The sequence below is a fragment of the Podarcis liolepis genome (assembly GCF_965112155.1).
Source record: "Podarcis liolepis genome assembly, chromosome: 11".
NCBI classification, from domain to species: domain Eukaryota; kingdom Metazoa; phylum Chordata; class Lepidosauria; order Squamata; family Lacertidae; genus Podarcis; species Podarcis liolepis.
This window is the reverse complement of record NC_139565.1, coordinates 43,166,220-43,186,097: the sequence shown is the minus strand read 5'-3', so window position 1 is coordinate 43,186,097 and position 19,878 is coordinate 43,166,220. Positions and strand designations below refer to the sequence as shown.

General features: G+C 44.8%; 1 protein-coding gene across 2 annotated transcripts; it reads right to left on the bottom strand.

Moving 5' to 3' along the window:
• Positions 1-4,241: 4,241 nt before the first annotated feature.
• MCIDAS (multiciliate differentiation and DNA synthesis associated cell cycle protein) lies at positions 4,242-14,746 on the bottom strand. Of its 2 annotated transcripts, XM_083466187.1 has the most exons (7): positions 14,505-14,746; positions 13,861-13,936; positions 12,775-12,863; positions 10,916-10,988; positions 9,270-9,487; positions 8,110-8,220; positions 4,242-7,720 (listed from the first exon to the last, which is right to left on the bottom strand). In XM_083466187.1, the coding sequence occupies exons 1-7, from the start codon at positions 14,610-14,612 to the stop codon at positions 7,295-7,297; spliced, it is 1,101 nt and encodes a 366-aa protein (XP_083322313.1). In that variant the 5' UTR covers positions 14,613-14,746; the 3' UTR covers positions 4,242-7,294. The 2 variants fall into 2 exon arrangements, with proteins under 2 accessions (XP_083322313.1, XP_083322314.1); XM_083466188.1 differs by lacking the exons at positions 12,775-12,863; positions 13,861-13,936; positions 14,505-14,746 and adding an exon at positions 11,107-11,359.
• Between the last annotated feature and the right edge of the window lie 5,132 nt (positions 14,747-19,878).

The window sequence follows — 19,878 nt, the reverse complement described above, 5'->3', positions numbered from 1 at the left end:
TTAACACCAGTTAAATTGGCTAAAATATATAGAACAAAAAATGAATGTTGGAAATGTAAGGAAAAGGAGGGTACTTTTACCACATGTAAAGAGGTAAAAACTTTCTGGGAAATGATATACAATGAGTTAAAGAAAATGTTTAAAAACACTTTTGTTTAAAAAAAAACACCATAAGCTTTCCTTCTGGGTATAGTGGGTAAAGAGATACCGACACAATGCAAAAAAATTGTTATTATATGCTGCAACTGCGGCAAGAATTTTATTAGCCCAAAAATGGAAACAACAGGAATTACCAACAAAAGAAGAGTGGCAGATGAAACTCATGGACTTTGTAGAACTGGCGAAACGGAGGGGAAGAATCCGGAACCAGTGAGATCAAGTATTCCAAAAAGACTGGAACAAATTTATATTATATTTGAAAGACAATTGTAAGCAATTAACATCACTAGCAGGGTTATCTGAAGATTTGGAAAAGGAAACTATTACCTATTCAGGTTGAGTAATGTAATATTTTAAGATATGTCATAACAAGAACAGGAAAGGAAGGGAAATGCAAAAAAGAATGATGATGATGATGATGTAAAATTAAATTTTGTAAACCATTAGGCAGGAGGGAGGGAAGTCGTTAGGCTCAGTGGAGCCAAAGAGATATAATAAGAGGATATGATGTTACGTAATGTGATTATATGTAAAACTAATAAAAATGACTGTAAAAAAGGAAACAGGATTATCAGCACATAGAAAGGACAATATATATATTTATGTGAAAATTAAGTAAGCATCCTTCCTTTTATAAAATTTAGTCGGAGAGGGTGACGGACTTATGCACCCATTGAAATGAATGAATCCAAGTTAGACATGCACATTAATTTACCTGGGCCTATTCTGATTATGACAAGCCTTGGGTACCCCCTCCTTTTAAGAACAGCTGTTGTGGTTATTCTGCTTTTTAAGTTCAGAATAAGCCGAGATAAAAGTGTTCCTGGGGAATAATCATATGCTTTTTAATCTTCTGGTTTTTAAAATCTTTTTTTAAATTAAGAATTAAAATATTTTTGTGCATTTTAATTTGGTATTGTATGCTTTTAAAAAAATTAAGTTGCTTTGAGACAAAAAAAAATTTTTTAATTAAGCAACCAATACATATTTAATCATCATCGTAAGTGGTTTGAAGCCTGGAGGGGGAGGAAGTCCGAGGAGCAGCGAATGCCCTCTCTGAATGGCACCCCTCAGTCTTGAATGCAAAAGTTCATTTGATGAAAATAAAAAGACTTCTCCCACTCACTTCTATTTTCTGCTCAGTGGACTCACTTTCATCTCTGACACCACTAACCTGAAATGTCACTGATAGCTGAGAGGAGGCAACCAGCTGTTTTGGTCCTGTGACCTCTCATTCATCTTCCTTGACTTGACTTGCTAATGTGCTCAAAATATTAGCCTGCAGTTTGTATAGGGCTCCTAATAGGTGTATTTATTTTAAATGTGTAAATAATTTATTTTTCATATGCCAGTGAAGGAGCAAATTTAATTTCCCACAAATGTGCAGCACATTTATTTATGTTAGAAACTGAGGGCATTTCCAGAAGTCCCTATTTTGGGATGGCATCCAATCATCTATTCAAGATCATGAAATTCAAGTTGATGTGGAGCACTTGCACAACAAAGCCACTACTTGCCCGCCCGCCCCCAATCAAACTTTTTGCAACAAGGAAAGTGGTGGGGAAATGTAGTGGAAAGTCTAGGATAATATTTGCTTAATGCAACACCATCCAACCTATGCACAAACTTTGTGCAATTAAATAAGGCGAATGCTCAATATACAGGTCATCTGGAAGCAGCAAGAGCTTCTTCCAGAATGTGTGAATGGAACAATTCATACTAAGGGACAATCCAGTCAACATCCAGCATTTTGAAGTCCCAGTGATTTCAGTTCAGAGAGATCTAATGAAGGGGTTAACAGTTTAAGCCTATACATGCATACTCATTAAGTTTCATAGGACTTACAGTATTATCATGAAAGCATGTGAGGAACCTGCAGTCTCATTTCATGCAAGTGGAGAGATGGTCACAAAGAAAACGATAACAGAAGGCGACAGAAAAACAGAGCGAAAAGAGGGTGCCCTGCCACTTTGGGCTCCGGCCCTGACCACTCCTGGCTTCATCCCCACCCATCACTGGCCATGGTCCCACCCACCACTAACCTGTGAAAAGGTTCCTCATCCCTAAAGGTAAAAGTACCCCTGACCGTTAGGTCCAGTCACAGACGACTCTGGGGTTGCGGCACTCATCTCGCTCTTTAGGCCGAGGGAGCCGGCATTGGCCCGCATACAGCTTCTGGGTCATGTGGCCAGCATGACTAAGCCACTTCTGGCGAACCAGAACAGCACACGGAAACGCCGTTTACCTTCCCACCTGAGCGATACCTATTTATCTACTTGCACTTTGACGTGCTTTCGAACTACTAGGTGGGCAGGAGCTAGGACTGAACAACAGGAGCTCACCCCGTTGTGGGGATTCGAACCGCCAACTTTCTGATCAGCAAGCCCTAGGCTCTGTGAATTAGGACACAGCGCAACCCGCGTCCCCCTTCCTCATGCCTAATGACTGCCTAATGCTCCTGTTGAAATCAATGGAACTTGGCTAGCTTATATACCAGTTTTGGAACTGTGGTTCCTATTAACTGTATGCAAAGTTGTTCAAAGGATGTGAGGTGAGCTAGAAATCTGACACTAAACATTTTCCATTGTGAATAGGAGAAAAGAGGTCTCTTTGGGGACAATAGCATAATGGCTGGACTAGGATCTGGGAGAGCAGGGTTGAAACCCCAATGTGTACCCTTTAAGCTCCCTGGGTGACCTTGGGCCAGTTGCTGTCCCTCAACTTAACCTACCTCACAGGGTTGTTGGGAGGATAAGATGGGGAGAACCATGTACTCCACCTTGAGTTCTTGGAGAGGGTGGGAGATGTGTGATATAGCTGTAATAATAAAGAAATAAGCAATAAACTAAAATGGCCACAGTTGGCCTTGGCGCTTCAGGGCTTTCGACAGCTACCATTGTACCAAAGTTTCTAGATATAGTAATTCAGCTGGGGGGGGGGTGCAAGTAGCCAAAGTAATAGCAGTTTGAGCAGACTTGGGAAGGAAAAAGCCGGGTCAAAGACCGCCAAAGAGGTTTTAATTTAGTGACCTCCTGATTAAAGGTTAAAAAAACATTTTCTAACTTCATGACAACTAAGCCACCAGGTTAATGCTGATTATTTATTTAAATGGATCCAGCTGTGTGAATAAACTTGAGGGAAATTACAGTTTCTGATTTCCCCCCAAGATTTTGTTTAAGAGAGTGTGAAGTAAATATTGCAAATAAGTAGGCATTAGCTGACAAGAGTTTGAACAGGTGTCTGGTGCAAGGAGGGACAGCTGATGGCTGTTTTTGGTACACCTACTACAGCATTGCAGAAAACTGCTACACTTCTTGACCTCCCTGCCTTCAGCTACCTGCTAAAAACGTACTGAAAATGTAAACAGCGGCACATGACCAAGTTTAAATTGATGTGTGGAACAAATGAAGGGAGATCTTGCTTTTAACGTTATGAAGTCACCTCAAAATGGTTTGAGCCTTTTCTTCGAGGTTGGCCGAATGTGTCCTGCTTCTTCATTTTAAAAAAAGACTTCTGAGAAAATAGTGAAATAAAAGTCGGTGAGATGCCAGTGACTTGTGATCAGCTTAAGGAAAAGAGCCAAATCCAACAAAGGGTAACAGAACATTATGAAGAATGCTGCACTCAAGCCTCCTACAAAGCATTAAAGGCAATACCTAATACAAGCTAATGGTCATGTTTGTGTTTGTATATTCCCACTTTGGCTATTTCTCCATAGATTAGACTTGGAAGCAAACACAAGCCGTATAGTCTAACTGCAAAAGCAGGACCAATGTGACACCATGGGAAAGAGTGCGAGCGAAGAAAATAGCCCCAACTTATTTAAGCAAAGTGAACTGAGTGGGAGCCATTTCATACTAGGGCACAGCTATATGAGTGTTGCAGCAGTGTTTTCAGTAATAAAAATAACCATGTAAAGTGGAGATTTTACATGGTTTATAGAGGGTATTTAAGACCTTTAAGATTCGGTTGCACAGACAAAACAACTTCACCAACATGTGGGAGAGGATATAAGGCAGTTGGTTTGTGGTGGTCATGTGGAAATGAGCAACATTACAAATCAGCCTAGAATCATAGGGTTGTACAACGTTATCCAAGCCTGGGTTTATTAACACTATTTAAATAAGATCAGCTCAATTTACTTTATAAGGAACTCATCTCTTTTCTCCTGGTGGCGGCACAACTTCTTATAGAAAGGACTTGGGCACCTGCATATCACACGATATGTGACAGAATGTGTGGACTATTGCCTTATCTGAAAAACTGACAAAAAGGTTACATTTCCTGAACAACAAATCCAATGCGGACGACTTTACTGACATATGGTACCTGTTTATAAAATATTTGAATGAACACTCAGAAGACTGGCACCCACCGACTTGTGCACACAGATTTATGGCAAGATCTGACACCCTAATCTTCTGTTCCGGGGGTGGAGCTGGGGGAACTTAATGTTCTGTTTATATTTTGTTGAAAATAAAAACCTTTTATTAAAATAGAAATGGAAAACAACCTACCCTTCCCATGATTCTTTGTGGGAAGCCATGACTATTTAAAGGGGTATGATACTGCTATACATGTTTAGAGCAGATGAGGCCTAAATTAGGTGCATTAATCTCAATAGGTCTGCTCTGAATAAAACTTAGCTGAATACCACTCAGAAATATTTATCATTCCTGGTTCAAATCAAGCTGAGGAAGTATAGAGGCAGTGGGTCACCAGGCTAGTTACACTTTTCGCTCAGGTGAGCACCAGCACTTGCACAGAAATAAAAACAATGAAATCAAAAGCCATAATGGACACAAAAGCATCACTGGAATTCTAGGTGGGGGTGGGAATGCAGACTATACAGATATCAGTGTACAAAGCCTGGTTTTGTAAACTTTTGGGTATTATAAAAATTATATTCAAACATCTTAGCTCCACACAAAAAGGTATGCCTGGATTTAGTATTTTTCAATGGTAAGTTTGAAAGAATGTGGGTAGCAAAATTTTATACAGATGCCACTTAAACCAAGAGCATTTGTTCCAATAACAACAGTAATAATAATAAGTATATAGTCTGGATCCACAGAACTTATCATGACTGTTTAGAAGTCTCAATGGACTGTATTAGTAACCAAGACTGAAAAAGATCCCTCCTCTGTTTTTTCCATTAAAACCTTCAAATTTTGCTAGTCACCAGAGAACTTCTTGTATGGTGATCCTTCATAGACTTCCCTGAGGACACCCAACCCTCTTCCTGCATACCTCAAAGCAACAGCAGCACTGCAGTCTCATCCTTTCTAAATCAGAAATTGGCTTCAAACCCTACCCAATTTAGATAGGCTGCTGGGTCTACTCAAGGGACCTTTTGAAGAAAATGGAGGAGGGGGTCATGTACTTCAATGCTTCTGGTTGTGGTGTTAACTTAGAAGGAAATTGTGCATGCAGAACTTTCTCCCAACCATTACAGCATATATATATATACACACATACAGAAGATGACTTAGAGTGCATTATAAGCAGCATCTAGCAGAGCTAGGCATCAAGCAGCCTTGCAAATAAGTCTATCGATGTGGCTAGTTTACGGGGGGGGGAATATCTCTGCTTACATGCCTATATATACACACCATAGCAAGCCATTTGTGGCACAGTAGGCGTCTGAGGGAAAGGGAGGGGGCAAGAGGAAGGACCCTAGCTCTCTTCCAGTTTCTACAACCTCTGCAGCATGGTTGCTTACCTTGAAGCTATAACCACCACCACCCGGCCAAACACACACACACACACTCCTACAAGCAAGTCCCATAGAGCTCAGTGGGGCTCATTTCTGAGTAGATTAAACATGCATAGCATGATTTTCATTTTTCATTTTGACATTGGGGTTCTCTAGAGCCTGCCGATATCTCCATCTTGTGCATGGATGGTATTGTTTTGACTATATAAGTAAGGGCACTCACACCTGAACATTGAAAATAGAGGAAGATCTTTTTACATTAAATCAACTATTTTCTCTCTTGCTTAGAAATGTATTTTAGGCAAAGACAGTGAAAATCGTTAAGTCTTCCTAAGTAGCTTTGGGACACTGAAAAGGAAACAAGGTAGTGGCTGTTAAACCATCGATTTCCAACAAGTAGATGGTCAGGCGGCAGCGGGGAGAGAATTCTCATCAAAATATCATCACAGAATTGTAGAGTAGGAAGGGACCCTAAGGGTCATCTAGTCCAATCCCCTGCAATGCAGAAATCTCAGCTAAAGCATCCATGACAGATGGCCTTCCAATAAAAAAGAGTTCAGCACCTTCCAAGGGAGTCCGTTCCAAGTTCTCATCAGTCACCTCTCGTCAGGTCCTACCCTCTGGAGCCAATGGATTCAAGTTACAAGAAAGGAGATTCCAGCTAAGCTTTAGAAGAACTTTCTGACAGCAAGACAGTGGAATGGGCTCCCTTGGAAGGTGGTGGACTCTCTTTAACTGGAAGTTTTTACGCTGAGGTTGGATGGCCCATCTGTCATCAAGCAAGGATTAGTGAATATGTTACAGAAGTCTACAGGACATGGCTTCCAATTATGGAGAAGAAGAGGAGTTTGGATTTGATATCCCGCTTTATCAGTACCCTAAGGCGTCTCAAAGCGGCTAACAACCTCCTTTCCCTTCCTCCCCCACAACAAACACTCTGTGAGATGAGTGAGGCTGAGAAATTTCACAGAAGTGTGACTAGCCCAAGGTCACCCAGAAGCTGCATGTGGAGGAGCGAGGACGCGAACCTGGTTCACCAGATTACGAGTCTACTGCTCTTAACCACACCACCACACTGGCTCTCTGGAGTGCAATCATGGGCCAGGAATCCAAAACAGAAAATGTGATTAGTAACAAGAAGTTTGGCATCAGCTTACTTAAAGGTGTGTGTGTGTGTGTGTGTGTGTGTGTGTGTAGAGAGAGAGAGAGAGAGTGCTCTATGTTTGTCTACTTTAAACAGATGTCTGGGCTTCCAGCTAAATATTAGCAACTCTGGTTGACATCAGTCAGCTGTCAGCAGTAGACCCCGCCTGAAATGCCTTGGTGGAAGCAGCACTAGGCAGGAAGATGAGCAGTTCTTTGGCAGGAAGTCACTGGAAAGAGAGGCAAGTGTAGTCGGCTGATTGCATCCTTCTTTCATCACCTGGGAACCCATCTAAACTTGTGACCCCCAGTGGCTGTCCTGACCAGAAACGCATTGCCTTGGGGGAAGGCCAGCGTCCTAATGTTACAATGCTCATTGATGGCTGTCGTGAAGGACACCCCTTCCTCAAGTTCACTGCCACGGAGGTCCAGGGAACTGTGGCTGCTGCATGTCTGCAAGCCCTGGAAAGCACCATACATGTGGATTGTTTCGTTCTCTCCCCGAGGGCGTTTTGGGCTTCTCTTGTCATCAGCAGACTGCAAGGCTGCATTGCATCTGTCTGATATTTCCCGCAAAATTTCGTTCACTTCCATCTCCTCCTCCTCTTGCTCAGCAATGGTCACCTGCTTGAGGCTCCTCTTGTTGGGGCCATTGGCAAGGGAGAGGTCGGCGCTGTCTTTGCACTGTGGGATCATCAGCTTCTGCCAAGAAACAAAGATATCAAGCACTCTAAATCATTCAGTGCATGAGTGTATGCCAACCTGGAAGGGGGGGTTGGAAATCAACAAGTCTAATGTTTTTTAAACCAACAGCACCCCCTACAGAATAAACTGCTGAAAACCCTCATACTCCTGAAGGATATAGGATTGTGGATCTGACATAGTTAACCACTGGGATTTACAGCACCATAGAATGACCAGGGTTCAGCTCCTGAACCTTATTTGGTACCCTGTGGGGAGATGAATGTGCCCTTGGGCAAGTGGAGAGACGGAGGTTCCATTCTCCCCATGCAACATCAGCAGGACATCCAGATCAGCAGGGACAACTGCCAAAAAAGATGCCAAATTGAGAAAGACATTCCAGTACTTACATCCAGCACAGAGGCAAGCTGCTTCGCTTGGCTGGCCAGTTCCTTCAGTTGGATATTTCTTTCCTTCAGGGAGGCAATTTCCTCCTGCTTTTGGGTCAATGTCACTTGGAGCTGTTGGGAGATGAATAGGAGATGAAGTTCTGAAAGTCACTGGAGTACAAAGAGTGATCTGCCTTCTCCCAATCTAGTGCCCTCCAGAAGTTGGATTACAACTCCCACCATCCCTGATCATTGGCCATGCTAGCTGGGGCTAATGGGGACTGCAGTCCAAAACATCTGGAGGGCACCAGGTTAGGGAATGCTGCTGGGGAATGTTTGTGTACTGGCAAGCAGATGTCAAAAGGTTTCTTGATCAGGCCTCTGGTGGGCCACTGTTAAAGGCTAGTGGGCTGTATTCAGATCTGAACTGCCTTAGAGGAAAGTTTAAATGTATATTTTTTGTCAATATGCTCCTCTCATTCTTATACAGCACCCCACTCATTTAACTTTGCAAGTACATCTCAAAAGCCACAACTGTAGAATGTTTAGGTGATAATTTCCAACAATCTTAGCAAGTCCTGCAAAATGCAATTTTACAGAGGGGGAAACCCAGCCAAAGTGAACAGGAAAATCATTTTCCTACTGGCCTCCTTGAATGCATAATTTACACCTTACCGGGTTCAATAGAATTTGAATCTGTGATGTGAAGTCCACTTTACCGGGAACAGCTGTGATTAAAGCAACCATTGCTTCCATTTGGTATAATGGATGGTGGATTTGTTTACATTTTATTGAAAGCTAAAGGAAACCCTGGATCCTTCTGTGAACAAATTCCACAACTCTGTGTGTTTTACTCAAAAGGATGCTCCATTGAGTAAAATGAAATTTACTAGCGTAAGTAAGTTTGCAACACTGCGGTAGGGCCAATCCAAAATAATTTAAGAATTGCAAATGGACATCTCAGTCTGCAAGTCATTTACTAAGCTATTCATTTTCAGGTTTTTCTTTAGACACAAGTGTCACTGAAACCAATGCAACTTGCTTTCATTTAAGTATGTTTCATCTCAGTGTGCTGTTCCAACTTAAATCCATGTCATTGTCCTAAGTGGCTTCCTGCAAAGAAACCAGTCAGGCTGGCTTCAGAGTAACTTTCTTTCCCCATATTCATTTTATTTTTATACCTGGTTGTTTTCCACAAGTGCATCCCCTAGAGCTTTCTGGTTCTGATTTGCTAAGTCTTTCCAGTACTGCTCAGTGGAAGAGATGTTTTCTGCATTCATCTGAGAGGCAGAATCGTCCTCTGCAGGCTGACGAAAGCAAGGGCTGAAGGATCTTCCATCATCCACAGGGAAAGGGAAATCAGCGCAGTCCAGCAGAGGTGGCATCAGAGAGGATGGATCTAGGGAGACCAATAAGAAACAAGTGATACAGCTGATTGACTCCTTATTTGACATGCACAGGTCAAACACAAGGTGCTTTTGGCACAATGAATTGTGACTTTGAAGTTCAGATGAACAGCAAACAAAACATGAAGTAGTTTAAGATCTGCTTTGCTTTTTGAAAGACCAATTAGGACCCTTGCATGGAAGAGTGGTGTGCTGGGCTGAGGGCTTTAATTATTTCCCTTAACCTGTCCTTCCCTCCCACAGTAAATAGCAGCTTTGGTGGGGTTTGACGGGGAACAAACTGCAGTTCCAAACCAGTCTCCATACTCCCTGCAGCTGCTTTTAACTTTGATACAAATCATGGCAGATTCTGATTATGGCTATTCAACATCTCATCTACCGTAGTTGAACCTTTTGAAATAAACAAGAGCAGGCTTTTTCATTGGAGGCTGAAGATTGCCCGCCTGTGCTTTAAAGCAAATATCATTAGTCAGTCACCTTAATTATCGCCTGCATTTTAATTTTTATTGTGTTTTATGTTTTAACACCACATACCACCCTTATATTTTATGATAAGATGGTATAGAAATGCTTTTCTAAATAAATACCTAAAAATGCTGTCTAACAGAAATTTGACACGTATTTACTTAGAAATAAGTTCCATTGTTTGTCTTGTATTTCTTGTGTTGACAAGGGTTTGTTATTTTTATAAAAGTCTATTAGGCGATATAAGCCTTTGGTTCGCCAGGTTTTTATCTTGAGGTTTTGTGCTGCATGGTGGAATAATGGGTGGTACGCCAGGGGGAGAAATGAGTTCCATTGTGTTCAGCTTTGTTTCCTTCAAGGTGGAGATGTATAGGTTTACAGCCTAGGGGTTTAAAAGCTTTGAACACAAATCCACATTGAGGATCAAACTAGCTGTGGCATTGAGAGATCTGATCTCCAGCTAATTTGTTTTGAATTTCCAATAGGCGAAAGGTTATGGGAGATCTGACTGGAAACATGGTACTGAGAAAGTGAAGTTTAGTCTCTTCCCTCTCTCACCATTTTCCTAATTAAGTTTTCTCCTGTGTCCTAAATTTGCTATTTCATTAGAGGGCAAAACATATCCAATCACAGATCTCTCATCATGCCTAGTTTAAGTCTTAGCCTAATCAATGAGCAAAAGTATTTTGTGAACTAAATAGGATTATAGTTCTTAGCTGATTTAAAGATATTTATCAATCAAGAAGGATTCCCAGATTAACTGAGTAAAAGTGTTTTTAAAAGACAAAAAAAACCAATAAATACACTGTTTACTTCTGAATAGACCCGTGCAGGATGCAGAAACCCGAAAGTTTTAACCGGTTTTTAATCCGGGTGTCCTCACACTAAGCGTTCGTCCTAAGACTGCTCTTTCCTCTTTGACAGGCGCAGTTTTAAACTGGACTCGGTATACTTGCCCGATATGAAGTTATCCACGGCATCGCGAAACTCCTGGAAATCAAACTCTGGCTCGGGTTGCAAGCACGGGCTCTGAAATATACAAAAGGCACGAGGCAGTTAGGGGAAAAAAAAACCCTTCTCGATTCTCAGTTCCTGCTCGCTGCTCATTCTTCGGCAAGTTTCAGTGTACACACTTAATAAAACGCACCTGAAAATCCACTGGCCATGCTGAACAGTGGAGCCGGCAAGCTTGCACTGCCATGGCAAAAGGAGAAAGCAAGAGGCGCTATCTACACAGCGGCGCCTAAGGAGGAGATGCGAGAGCAGCAATCCCTGCCAAAATGTTCAGGGGAAGAAACAAGCTGGAAAACCCAACCTCACGCTTCGCCACCGGGGCTTCCCTTTACGTCTCTTAGCGCACTCTCATTGGCTAGCCTCACCAGCCAATCAGATTCATTTGAGCGGGGCATTCCGCTAGTCCCGGGCGAAAATTAACCCTGAACTGTATAGTTTTTCAGGTGGGACGTACTAGCCACGCCCCTTGCGTAGGTTCAAAGAGGAGGAGATTCCTAGCAGTATAAGAACCCGTCGACCGCTTAAACCGACAGTCAATTTGGGTTTGCAAAAGGTCCTTAAGCAGATTTAACCGGTTTCTGGGTTGCGATCTTCAAAAGTTTAACTTTTTACCTTTATCCTCTACATACTGCATTTTGTTTTATTGCTATGGTTGGTGGCTGATGCAAATAAACATTCATTCATTGAAAGAGATGAGCTAGCTTCTGCTCTTTTTGTGGGCTGCATCCAAAGTGCTTTGAAACATTACATAGTCTGGTGGCTATTTTCTTTGGGGGGGGGCTCAGATTTCTTCCCAGATAAAACTGCCCAACCGCGCAATCATGCTCGCTTTTATTCAGAAGGAAAGAACTGTGCTCAAGGGACGTTACTTCCTAGCCTATCACAAAAATAAAAATAAAAAAAAAATGATGCGGAGCGGGAGTGACTTCGTCCGCGTCCCTTGCCAAAGGTAGCAGCGTCATTGCAAAGAAAGGCAGCGCTTATGTCTCGGACTGGTCTTGTGCTGCAACCGGTATTTATTGCAAAGCACTGGAAAACAAGGGAAGCAGCTGCACTGCGGATCCACACGATACACTTAAAGCACATTCAACGCACATTGGTCCCCCATCCCAAAGAATCCTGGGAACTGTAGTTTGACAGGGAACTGTAGCTCTGTGAAGGGAAAACGTCAGTTCGCAGGATTCTTTGAGGCAAGTCATGTTATTTGAATGCGCTTCAACTATACCCCGGACCCACTATAAACAGCGCCATTTCCTTTAACTGAGGTTTCCCGCTTCTCTCTCCTTTTTAAAAAAGATCCTAATTCTAGTGTGCTTTCATCCATGAACCATACAGGAAGGGAGGTACTTGCTCCCAAATAAATAAATCCCTTTAGGCGCAATCTAGGGAGGTTCGCCTTTGGTCATGTGAACCATGAAAGTTTGGTGCCCTACTGTTGTGAAGTGGCACCCTTAGGGTGGCACACGCTGCCTGGGGCGGGTCAGGGGGTAGTGCTACACAGGCTGGCCTGCTGCCACCATGTGGGATAGAGGACGCTATCAGAGATGGTGCCACTGCCAGACCGGTTGGCTTCTTCATGTGGAATTGGGCCTGGGAGCATTTTCTCCTTGCAAAGTGTCTTGAGCCAGCGCTGCTAGTTCTTTCCCCCATCATAGCCCCGATCCGGATCAACCTCGACTTTGAAAGGGGAGGTGTCATCACGCATAATGGGGTGAACAGCATCACGTCTGCTTCGGGCCCAGGTCTGCGAAGCGTGTCAATAAAGACCAAAGAGGATGAGGGGGCGACGGTTGTCAACTACCTGCTGGGTTGTTGCAGCGCCTCTCGAAACTTCCTGCTGAAGGACGCCCGTGCAGTCGGCTAAGTCTTGCCAATCGATGGTCGACAACGCTAAAGGGGGGGGGCAGATCAGTGTTTATTTAAAAGGGTAGGAGACTGGGAAGTTTTTTTAAAAAATGCAAGAAAATCATGTTAGATTTGTCAGTATAGAAACGCAAATCCTGTGTGTGTGTGTGTGTGTGTGTGTGTGTGTGAAATATTTCATTCCAGATTAACCAGTCCTCTGGTTGTGTCGATTCCTGGGACTAGATGACCTTTGGCGGTCCCTTCGAGTTCTACGATTCTATGAAATACAAATTGCTAAAGGAGTAACCTTAGTAGTGGTCTCTTCTCAAGCAAGGCACCTGCGGTAGCTGTAAAATCTAAAGTGCAGGAGGTCATTAGGGCGGCTCCCCTAGCCACGCCCCCAAGAGAGTTCAAAAAAGCAGACAGCTCTTTCTCTGTACGCACGCACATACAATAGGGGTACAAAGCATACTGTTTAATCTATTAGGATCATAGTCACCGCAAGCCGACAGGTAGTTTCCATTGAACCCTGGATGCTTACTTCCCAGCGAATAGGTGGTAGTCAACTAATTTTTACTCCGAGAAGAACTGTTGGGATTAATGGGTCATGTCCATTCATTTCAGCGAGTCTACTTTGCGGAAAACCAGGTGAAATACCACCCACAGTCAGCTGAAACACAAATCTTTAGCTTTTAATTCAAAATGCAAACAACCTTGCACAGAAGAGTTACTGACTAGCATTAAGCTGATACGCCATCAAAGAAAAGGAAAGAAGTAGGCAGCCTCTGCCTGATTATTTCCCCCGTCTCTTGACTTCCTCTGCTAATCTGACACAATTATTAAATGCTTATTATCACCTCATTCATGTGTCAGAACAAGGTTCCACCCCCTCACATTAATTATTATGATGCCCCAGCATTTTCCCTGCTGGAAGAGAGGCAAGTTCCGAGCAGTGTTCTCTTGCGTTTCCCCTGCATTACACCACGAACTGCGATACGAAAGAGGGTAGTTAAATGGACTTTTTTTAAAAAACCGCACTCACCTAGATCTACGGAATCCGGAGGTGGGTCGTTATAAATGGCTATTGGGTTGCATCTGAGGTTGCTATTCCGTGGCACCTGCCGGCAAACAATCACAAACAACAGCATTAAGGTTTCAGGGCACATTTACTTTAGAGAAAGTGAAGCGCCACTGGGGACTTACTTCCGAGTAAACATGCAGAGGGCTAGATCGGAATAACCCTTTGAATCCTTACTACTGGGTAAAAGTACCGGTACTTAGGACATAAGGGCAACCTTATGTGGAGGGCATCTAAAACAAAAGGTGCCGGGGCTTAGTTTTCCCTGAAAATTGTGCCCTTTGCAGTAGAAACACCTTCACCTAACTTCAGATGGCAACTGGTTGTTCTGCATGCAGAGAGCTCTGCACGTGCTCAGAGACACTCCTCTCCCGGCTATTAGTCCCCATCTTCTAGCGATGGTTGCAATATTGGAATTGCCTTTTTTCCTGGCCGGGGGCTGGGGAAATGCGCTTGCTCTAACCGCTGGGCGACGCTGTCTCCCGCCGCAGAACGGCTGCTGCAGGCAGGGAGACAGGTTTCCCCGGCGTTTATTTCTGCCAAGAGCAGATGGCGAGAGGCTGGTCGGTCGGGCTTCGCAGCCTCGCCTTCTCCTTCCAGCAACGCACCTTTCTCTCTGCTTTACTGCCCGGCTTTTTGCCCAGCCGCTCGGCCAGATCCTGCACCCTGTTGGGGCACAGGCTGCCGCAGGCCTGCCTGCCGCCGCGGCTTTGCATGGCACTTGCTCGGCCGGCTGGCTGGGCTCGATCTGAGCCGCCCTTCGAGGGGAGCCTGGCCGCCTCTCTGGGGAGGAGAGAGCCGAGGGGAGGCGGGCCGGCGGCCGATTGAGCGCCAGAGGTGGCGCCTTCGCCTTGGCACGCTCCAGCCTGGCAACAAGGGAGCCCAGCCCAGCCCTCTCCCCTCCTCTCCCCTCTGGGATTAGACCCAGCCGCCGCCGAGGCCGCCGCGCGGAGCCCACGCGCCAAAGTGCGCCCTTTCGCCAGGCATTGGCGCCGCGGCCAACCGACGAGCGGGGAGCTGCTTCGGGTGAATTCTCCAGGGACGGGAGGCGAGACTATTGGGAATTCACTTGTCCCCAGGGCTCAGTCTGCCCTGGTTCTCTCACCCGTAGAGATTGGAGGGTTGCCTCTGAACATGTGCAAAACACCTGTTCCCTCCACCACCACCATCCGTTTTCACAAGAACAGCCTGCTGGTCAGGGGTGCCAACTGGGATAAAATATTGGGGAGCCCAGGTAAGCTCCGTCCCACATAATTGATCACATGACATGGTGTGCGTGCACACACACGCACACACAATTTGAATGGCAATGGCCATCAACTTTGGAGAGGCCCAGCTCCCTCAAATATTTTATAGGAGAGCTGAAGGGACCTGGGCCCCTAGGAGTTGGCTGCTGGATCCTGCACATGGCAGATTCTCACAGTGGCCAACCAGAGCACAAACCCTCCCGTGGTTTCCAGCAATGCATTGGGAAGCATTTCTACCTCCAGCTGTGGAGATACAGCATTGCATTGATAGCCCTCTCCTCCATTAATTTGTCTAAGCCTCTTTTCAGCTTCATTGGATGTCCACAAGTTCTAGTGCTATGAAGGAGGGAGAAACCTGTTTCCTGACCCACTTTTTCTGTGCCATGCATAGTTTTACAGTGGTACCTCGCAAGACGAACGCCTCGCAAGACGGAAAACTCGCTAGACGAAAGGGTTTTCCGTTTTGGAGGCGCTTCGCAAGACGAATTTCCCTATGGGCTTGCTTCGCAAGATGACAGCCCATAGGGAAATATCCGGGACAGCGGGGAAGCGCAGCGCGTCTTCCCCACTGTCCTCGGACCTCCTCCGAAGCCGGGCGGCGGGGCGGGAACACCTGCCCCTGCTGCCGGGCTTCGGAACGCTGCTCCGAAGCCGGGCGGCGGGGCGGGAACACCTTCTGAAGGCGGGCGGGGGGGCGAAAGTCTTTTTCCCCCCTCCCTGCCTTCCCAGGGGCTTTTAAATCGCCCCGGACAGCGGAGAAGTCCTCTGCTGTCCCGGGGCGATTTTAAAATGCCGCCCGCCAGCATTTTAAGATTGCCCGGACAGCGGAGAAGTCCTCCGCTGTCCCGGGGTTTTTTAAAATGCTGGGGGTGGGAAGAAAAGTCCTTGTCCCCCCCCCCCCAGCCTTCAGAAGAGGTCCGGGGGCAGACTGTCCCCGGACCTGGTCTGAAGGCGGTTTCCCTAGGAACGCATTAATTGATTTTCAATGCATTCCTATGGGAAACCGTGCATCGCAAGACGAAAAACTCGCAAGACGAAGAGACTTGTGGAACGAATTAATTTCGTCTTGCGAGGCACCACTGTATAAACATCTATCATGTCACTTCTTGCATGCCTTTTTTCTTAACTGAAAAGTCCCAAACTCTGCAACCCTTCTTCCTTTTTAAAAAATATAATTTTTTCTTAAATTTTCTGTTTTACAATTGAGAATATACATTTAAACAACCTCAAACAATGACTTCCCTTCTTCTCTTTCCATGGTTCATTTTGTATAGCATAAATCACTGTATATTTCATATACACTAAACCATTCAGTATTCCATTATTACTTCCATCAAAACTTATTTACACTGCTGAATTTATCTTAATGCTGCCAACGTTTTCAAGTGTACACAAATTCCCCCCATATATTCAATAAACATTTTCCAACCTTCTTTAAATGAATGTTCTTGTGCTCTTATTTTATAAATTAGATCTGCAAGCTGCGCATATTTCCATAGTTTAAGTTGCCATTCTTCTTTGGTTGGGACCTCGGTCGTTTTCCATTTTTGGGCTAACGAAAGACGGGACGCCAACTCTTCTTCCTTAAGGGACTCTCTCCATCTCATAGATCATTTTGGTTGCCCTTGGCTGAACCTTTCCCAACTCAGCCCAACCCAGAACTAGGCAGGTTTGCTCAGATGTAAGTCTTAGGGGCCCAGCAATTCCCAAGTTAAGGACCAGTGCCTTAAGCATCACTGAGCATCTCTTTGTGGTGGTTCAAGTGCTCATGGGCATTGCTTGATTAGGTGAGATTTGATGGCTTGCAGCTACCTGATCTACACAGTTCAGCAGGATAAGGTGGTAGGGCAGACTGCAAGACCATTGAAGAATTGAATTATTGAGTTTGAGTTCCAACAGATGTCAAGGGAGTTGAAGTCTCCAACTTTATGCACTTGGTGCCTGGCCAGTTGAAATGGCACAAATTAAGTGCATGAAAGGCAGAGAGCCTAAAAGCTCTTTCCACATCTGGTTTTATCAGGGCAGAAAGAGTGTGAAAGCTCTTCGCCTTGCTTACCTTTTCTCCCAGGCACTGGAGGCCATTGCAAGATCTCGGGTGGCCCCATGAGACCTCACGCCAGCCCTAGAAAGTAAGGTTGTTTGTGCAGGGAATGTAACCCCTCGGTGTAAGATACAAGTCCACTCTGTATCTTGGTTAGTTGGAAGGCCTTCCCACTCCAATGGTTTGATGCGTTGCTACAGCAAGATTAGGGCCCCCAGGACTTTTCATTTTTAAAATTAAGTATTGCAGGGCTAGATTCCATGGAGCTGCATGGATCAAAGTTTCCTTTGAGCCAAAATACAGTACAGTGGTACCTCGGCTTAAGTACTTAATTCATTCCGGAGGTCTGTTCTTAAGCTGAAACTGTTCTTAACCTGAAGCACCACTTTAGCTAAGGGGGCCTCCTGCTGCTGCCACGCCACCGGAGCACGATTTCTGTTCTTATCCTGAAGCAAAGTTCTTAACCTGAAGCACTATTTCTGGGTTAGTGGAGTCTGTAACCTGAAGCGTATGTAACCTGAAGCGTATGTAACCCGAGGTACCACTGTTTACTCTGAATCCAGTGCACTCCTGCTGCCAGTTTAGGAAGTGGTGTACACACATTAGCCACAATCTGTATCTGCCCTGTCATTTCTTATTAAATACTGTGTTTCCATGTGTTTCCTCGTAAAATGTCTTAAATCGGAATTGAGAAAAAGAATGTCCTCACTGTACTTTAAGCCAGTAACGTGTGCACAGCCTAAATATGGAGAGAGCAGTTTAAAACTCGGTAGTGCAAGAACATCTCTAGCGGAAAGTCATGCACAGAGGTTTTCTTTGCAAGCTGCCACTCACATTGTATATTGTGACATATGGCAAACGAATCCGTCAGGGTGTGTCAATGTATGCTGAAATGGGTATCGCTAAAGGTGGGACATAGGGCATCCATACACCAAGATTGTCAGGTGCATCTGTTACAAGGAAACCTTGCACTACATAACAGGTGGTCCGTGTCCTTTTGTAAAAAAAAAAGGGGGGGAGCGGTGATGGTAGTTTCTTTCATTGAATGTAGACCTGTGGAAGAAGTGTAACGAATCCTATTATGGCTGTTGCAGCTGCACTTTGGTGCAAATCAATGAGAGCCAAAACACAACTGGGACTGGCATCATTCAGATTCTCTTCTGCTGGCCTTATCTTGCCCTGAACTCCTAGAAATGAGGTCTTGTCTTTTTACGTTGGGTGAAAGACAATAGGATTTGAACTCAGGTCCTGCTTTGGAGAGGTGGGCAGGCAGGCAGGCAGGCAGGCAGGCAGGCAGGCAGGCAGGCAGACAGACAGACAGACAGACAGACAGGACAACTTTCTCCCTAGCACTGGCCTTATATGAATTTGAGGGGTGGGGGGAACCTTCCCTGCAGAGGCAGGAGGAAAAAAGAAGCCTTGCTTACTCTACTTTACTGTATGTTTCTACTCTATAAAAAACTTAGGCTCCGGGGTGGAAGTGCCAACCCTGACTCCTGTGGCACTACAGGAACATAGGGAGCTGCCCTGTGGAACGCCCTCCCATCAGATGTCAAAACGATAAACAACTACCTGACATTCAGAAGACATCTTAAGGCAGCCCTGTTCAGGGAAGTTTTTAATGTATGATATTTTAGTGTTTTTTGGTTTCTATGGAAGCCGCCCAGCGTGGCTGGGGAAACCCAGCCAGGTGGGCGGGGTACAAATAATAAATTATTATTATTATTATTATTATTACCAGGTCAGATTATTTGTTTATCATACTCAGTATTGTCTTCTTTGGCTTTCCAGGGTCTCAGGCAGGGGAATCTTCATGGCACCTACTATCTCATCCAATGGAACAGCAAAAGCCTACAGGGGGTGGGAAGACTGCATTGGAAATCCACCTCCCCAACGAGCCCGCATAGCTCTGCACACTGCAACAAGGTTCCCATTCCAGGCTACCTACAGAGTCCTGAGCAGGAGCACACCTCACTGGAGTTGGGGTACACAGCAACATTTTCTAACAAGTCCCGTATCTATGGGACTGCCTCTTCTGGTATGCCCCGCAGAGGACCTTAAGGTCCATGAACAACCATAGTTTAGAGGTCCCAGGCCCTAAGGAAGTCGGACTATCCTCCACCAGGGCCAGGGCCTTTTCAGTGATGGCTCCGACCTGGTGGAATGCTCTGTCCCATGAGACTAGGGCCCTTCAGGATTTAACCTCCTTCCATTGGGCCTGTAAGACAGAGCTATTCCGCCTGGCCTTTAGTTTGAACTCAGCCTGCTCTTCTATTTCCCGTCCTTTCCCTTCCCTTCCCCTCCCCCTTTATGAAGATCACCCGCTCTGAGACCCCACAGCTAATTCTCCCCTGGTCTCCTTGCTGGCCCAATAGGACCAATTCAGCCAGCTAGCCCTGGGGATTATCTAATGCTTATTTCCCCTAAATTGATTTTTGAATTTTATAGTTATTCATGTTTTTATACTGTATTTTATGCTGCTTTTATAATTAAGCGTTTTAAATTTGCTGTTAGCTGCCCTGAGCCCAGTTTTTGAACCGGGAAGGGTGGGGTATAAATAAAATTTTAATATTATTATTATTAGTCTTTTTTATTGTAAAAAAATTTTTTTGTCATGGCACACAAAAGGGAAGGTGAACCAAGTGTGCAAGGGTCAGACTCCACATCACGAAGCCGGATCTGTTCTAGATCAGA

Coding starts and splice junctions, on each gene's coding strand:
- MCIDAS (XM_083466187.1), bottom strand. CDS start 14,612: ATGCAAAGCCGCGGCGGCAGGCAGGCCTGCGGCAGCCTGTGCCCCAAC. Junction 10,989..12,774: donor GCGCTGCAACAACCCAGCAG/GTAGTTGACAAC, acceptor TGTATATTTCAG/AGCCCGTGCTTGCAACCCGA. Junction 8,221..9,269: donor CACTTGTGGAAAACAACCAG/GTATAAAAATAA, acceptor ATCTCCCAACAG/CTCCAAGTGACATTGACCCA.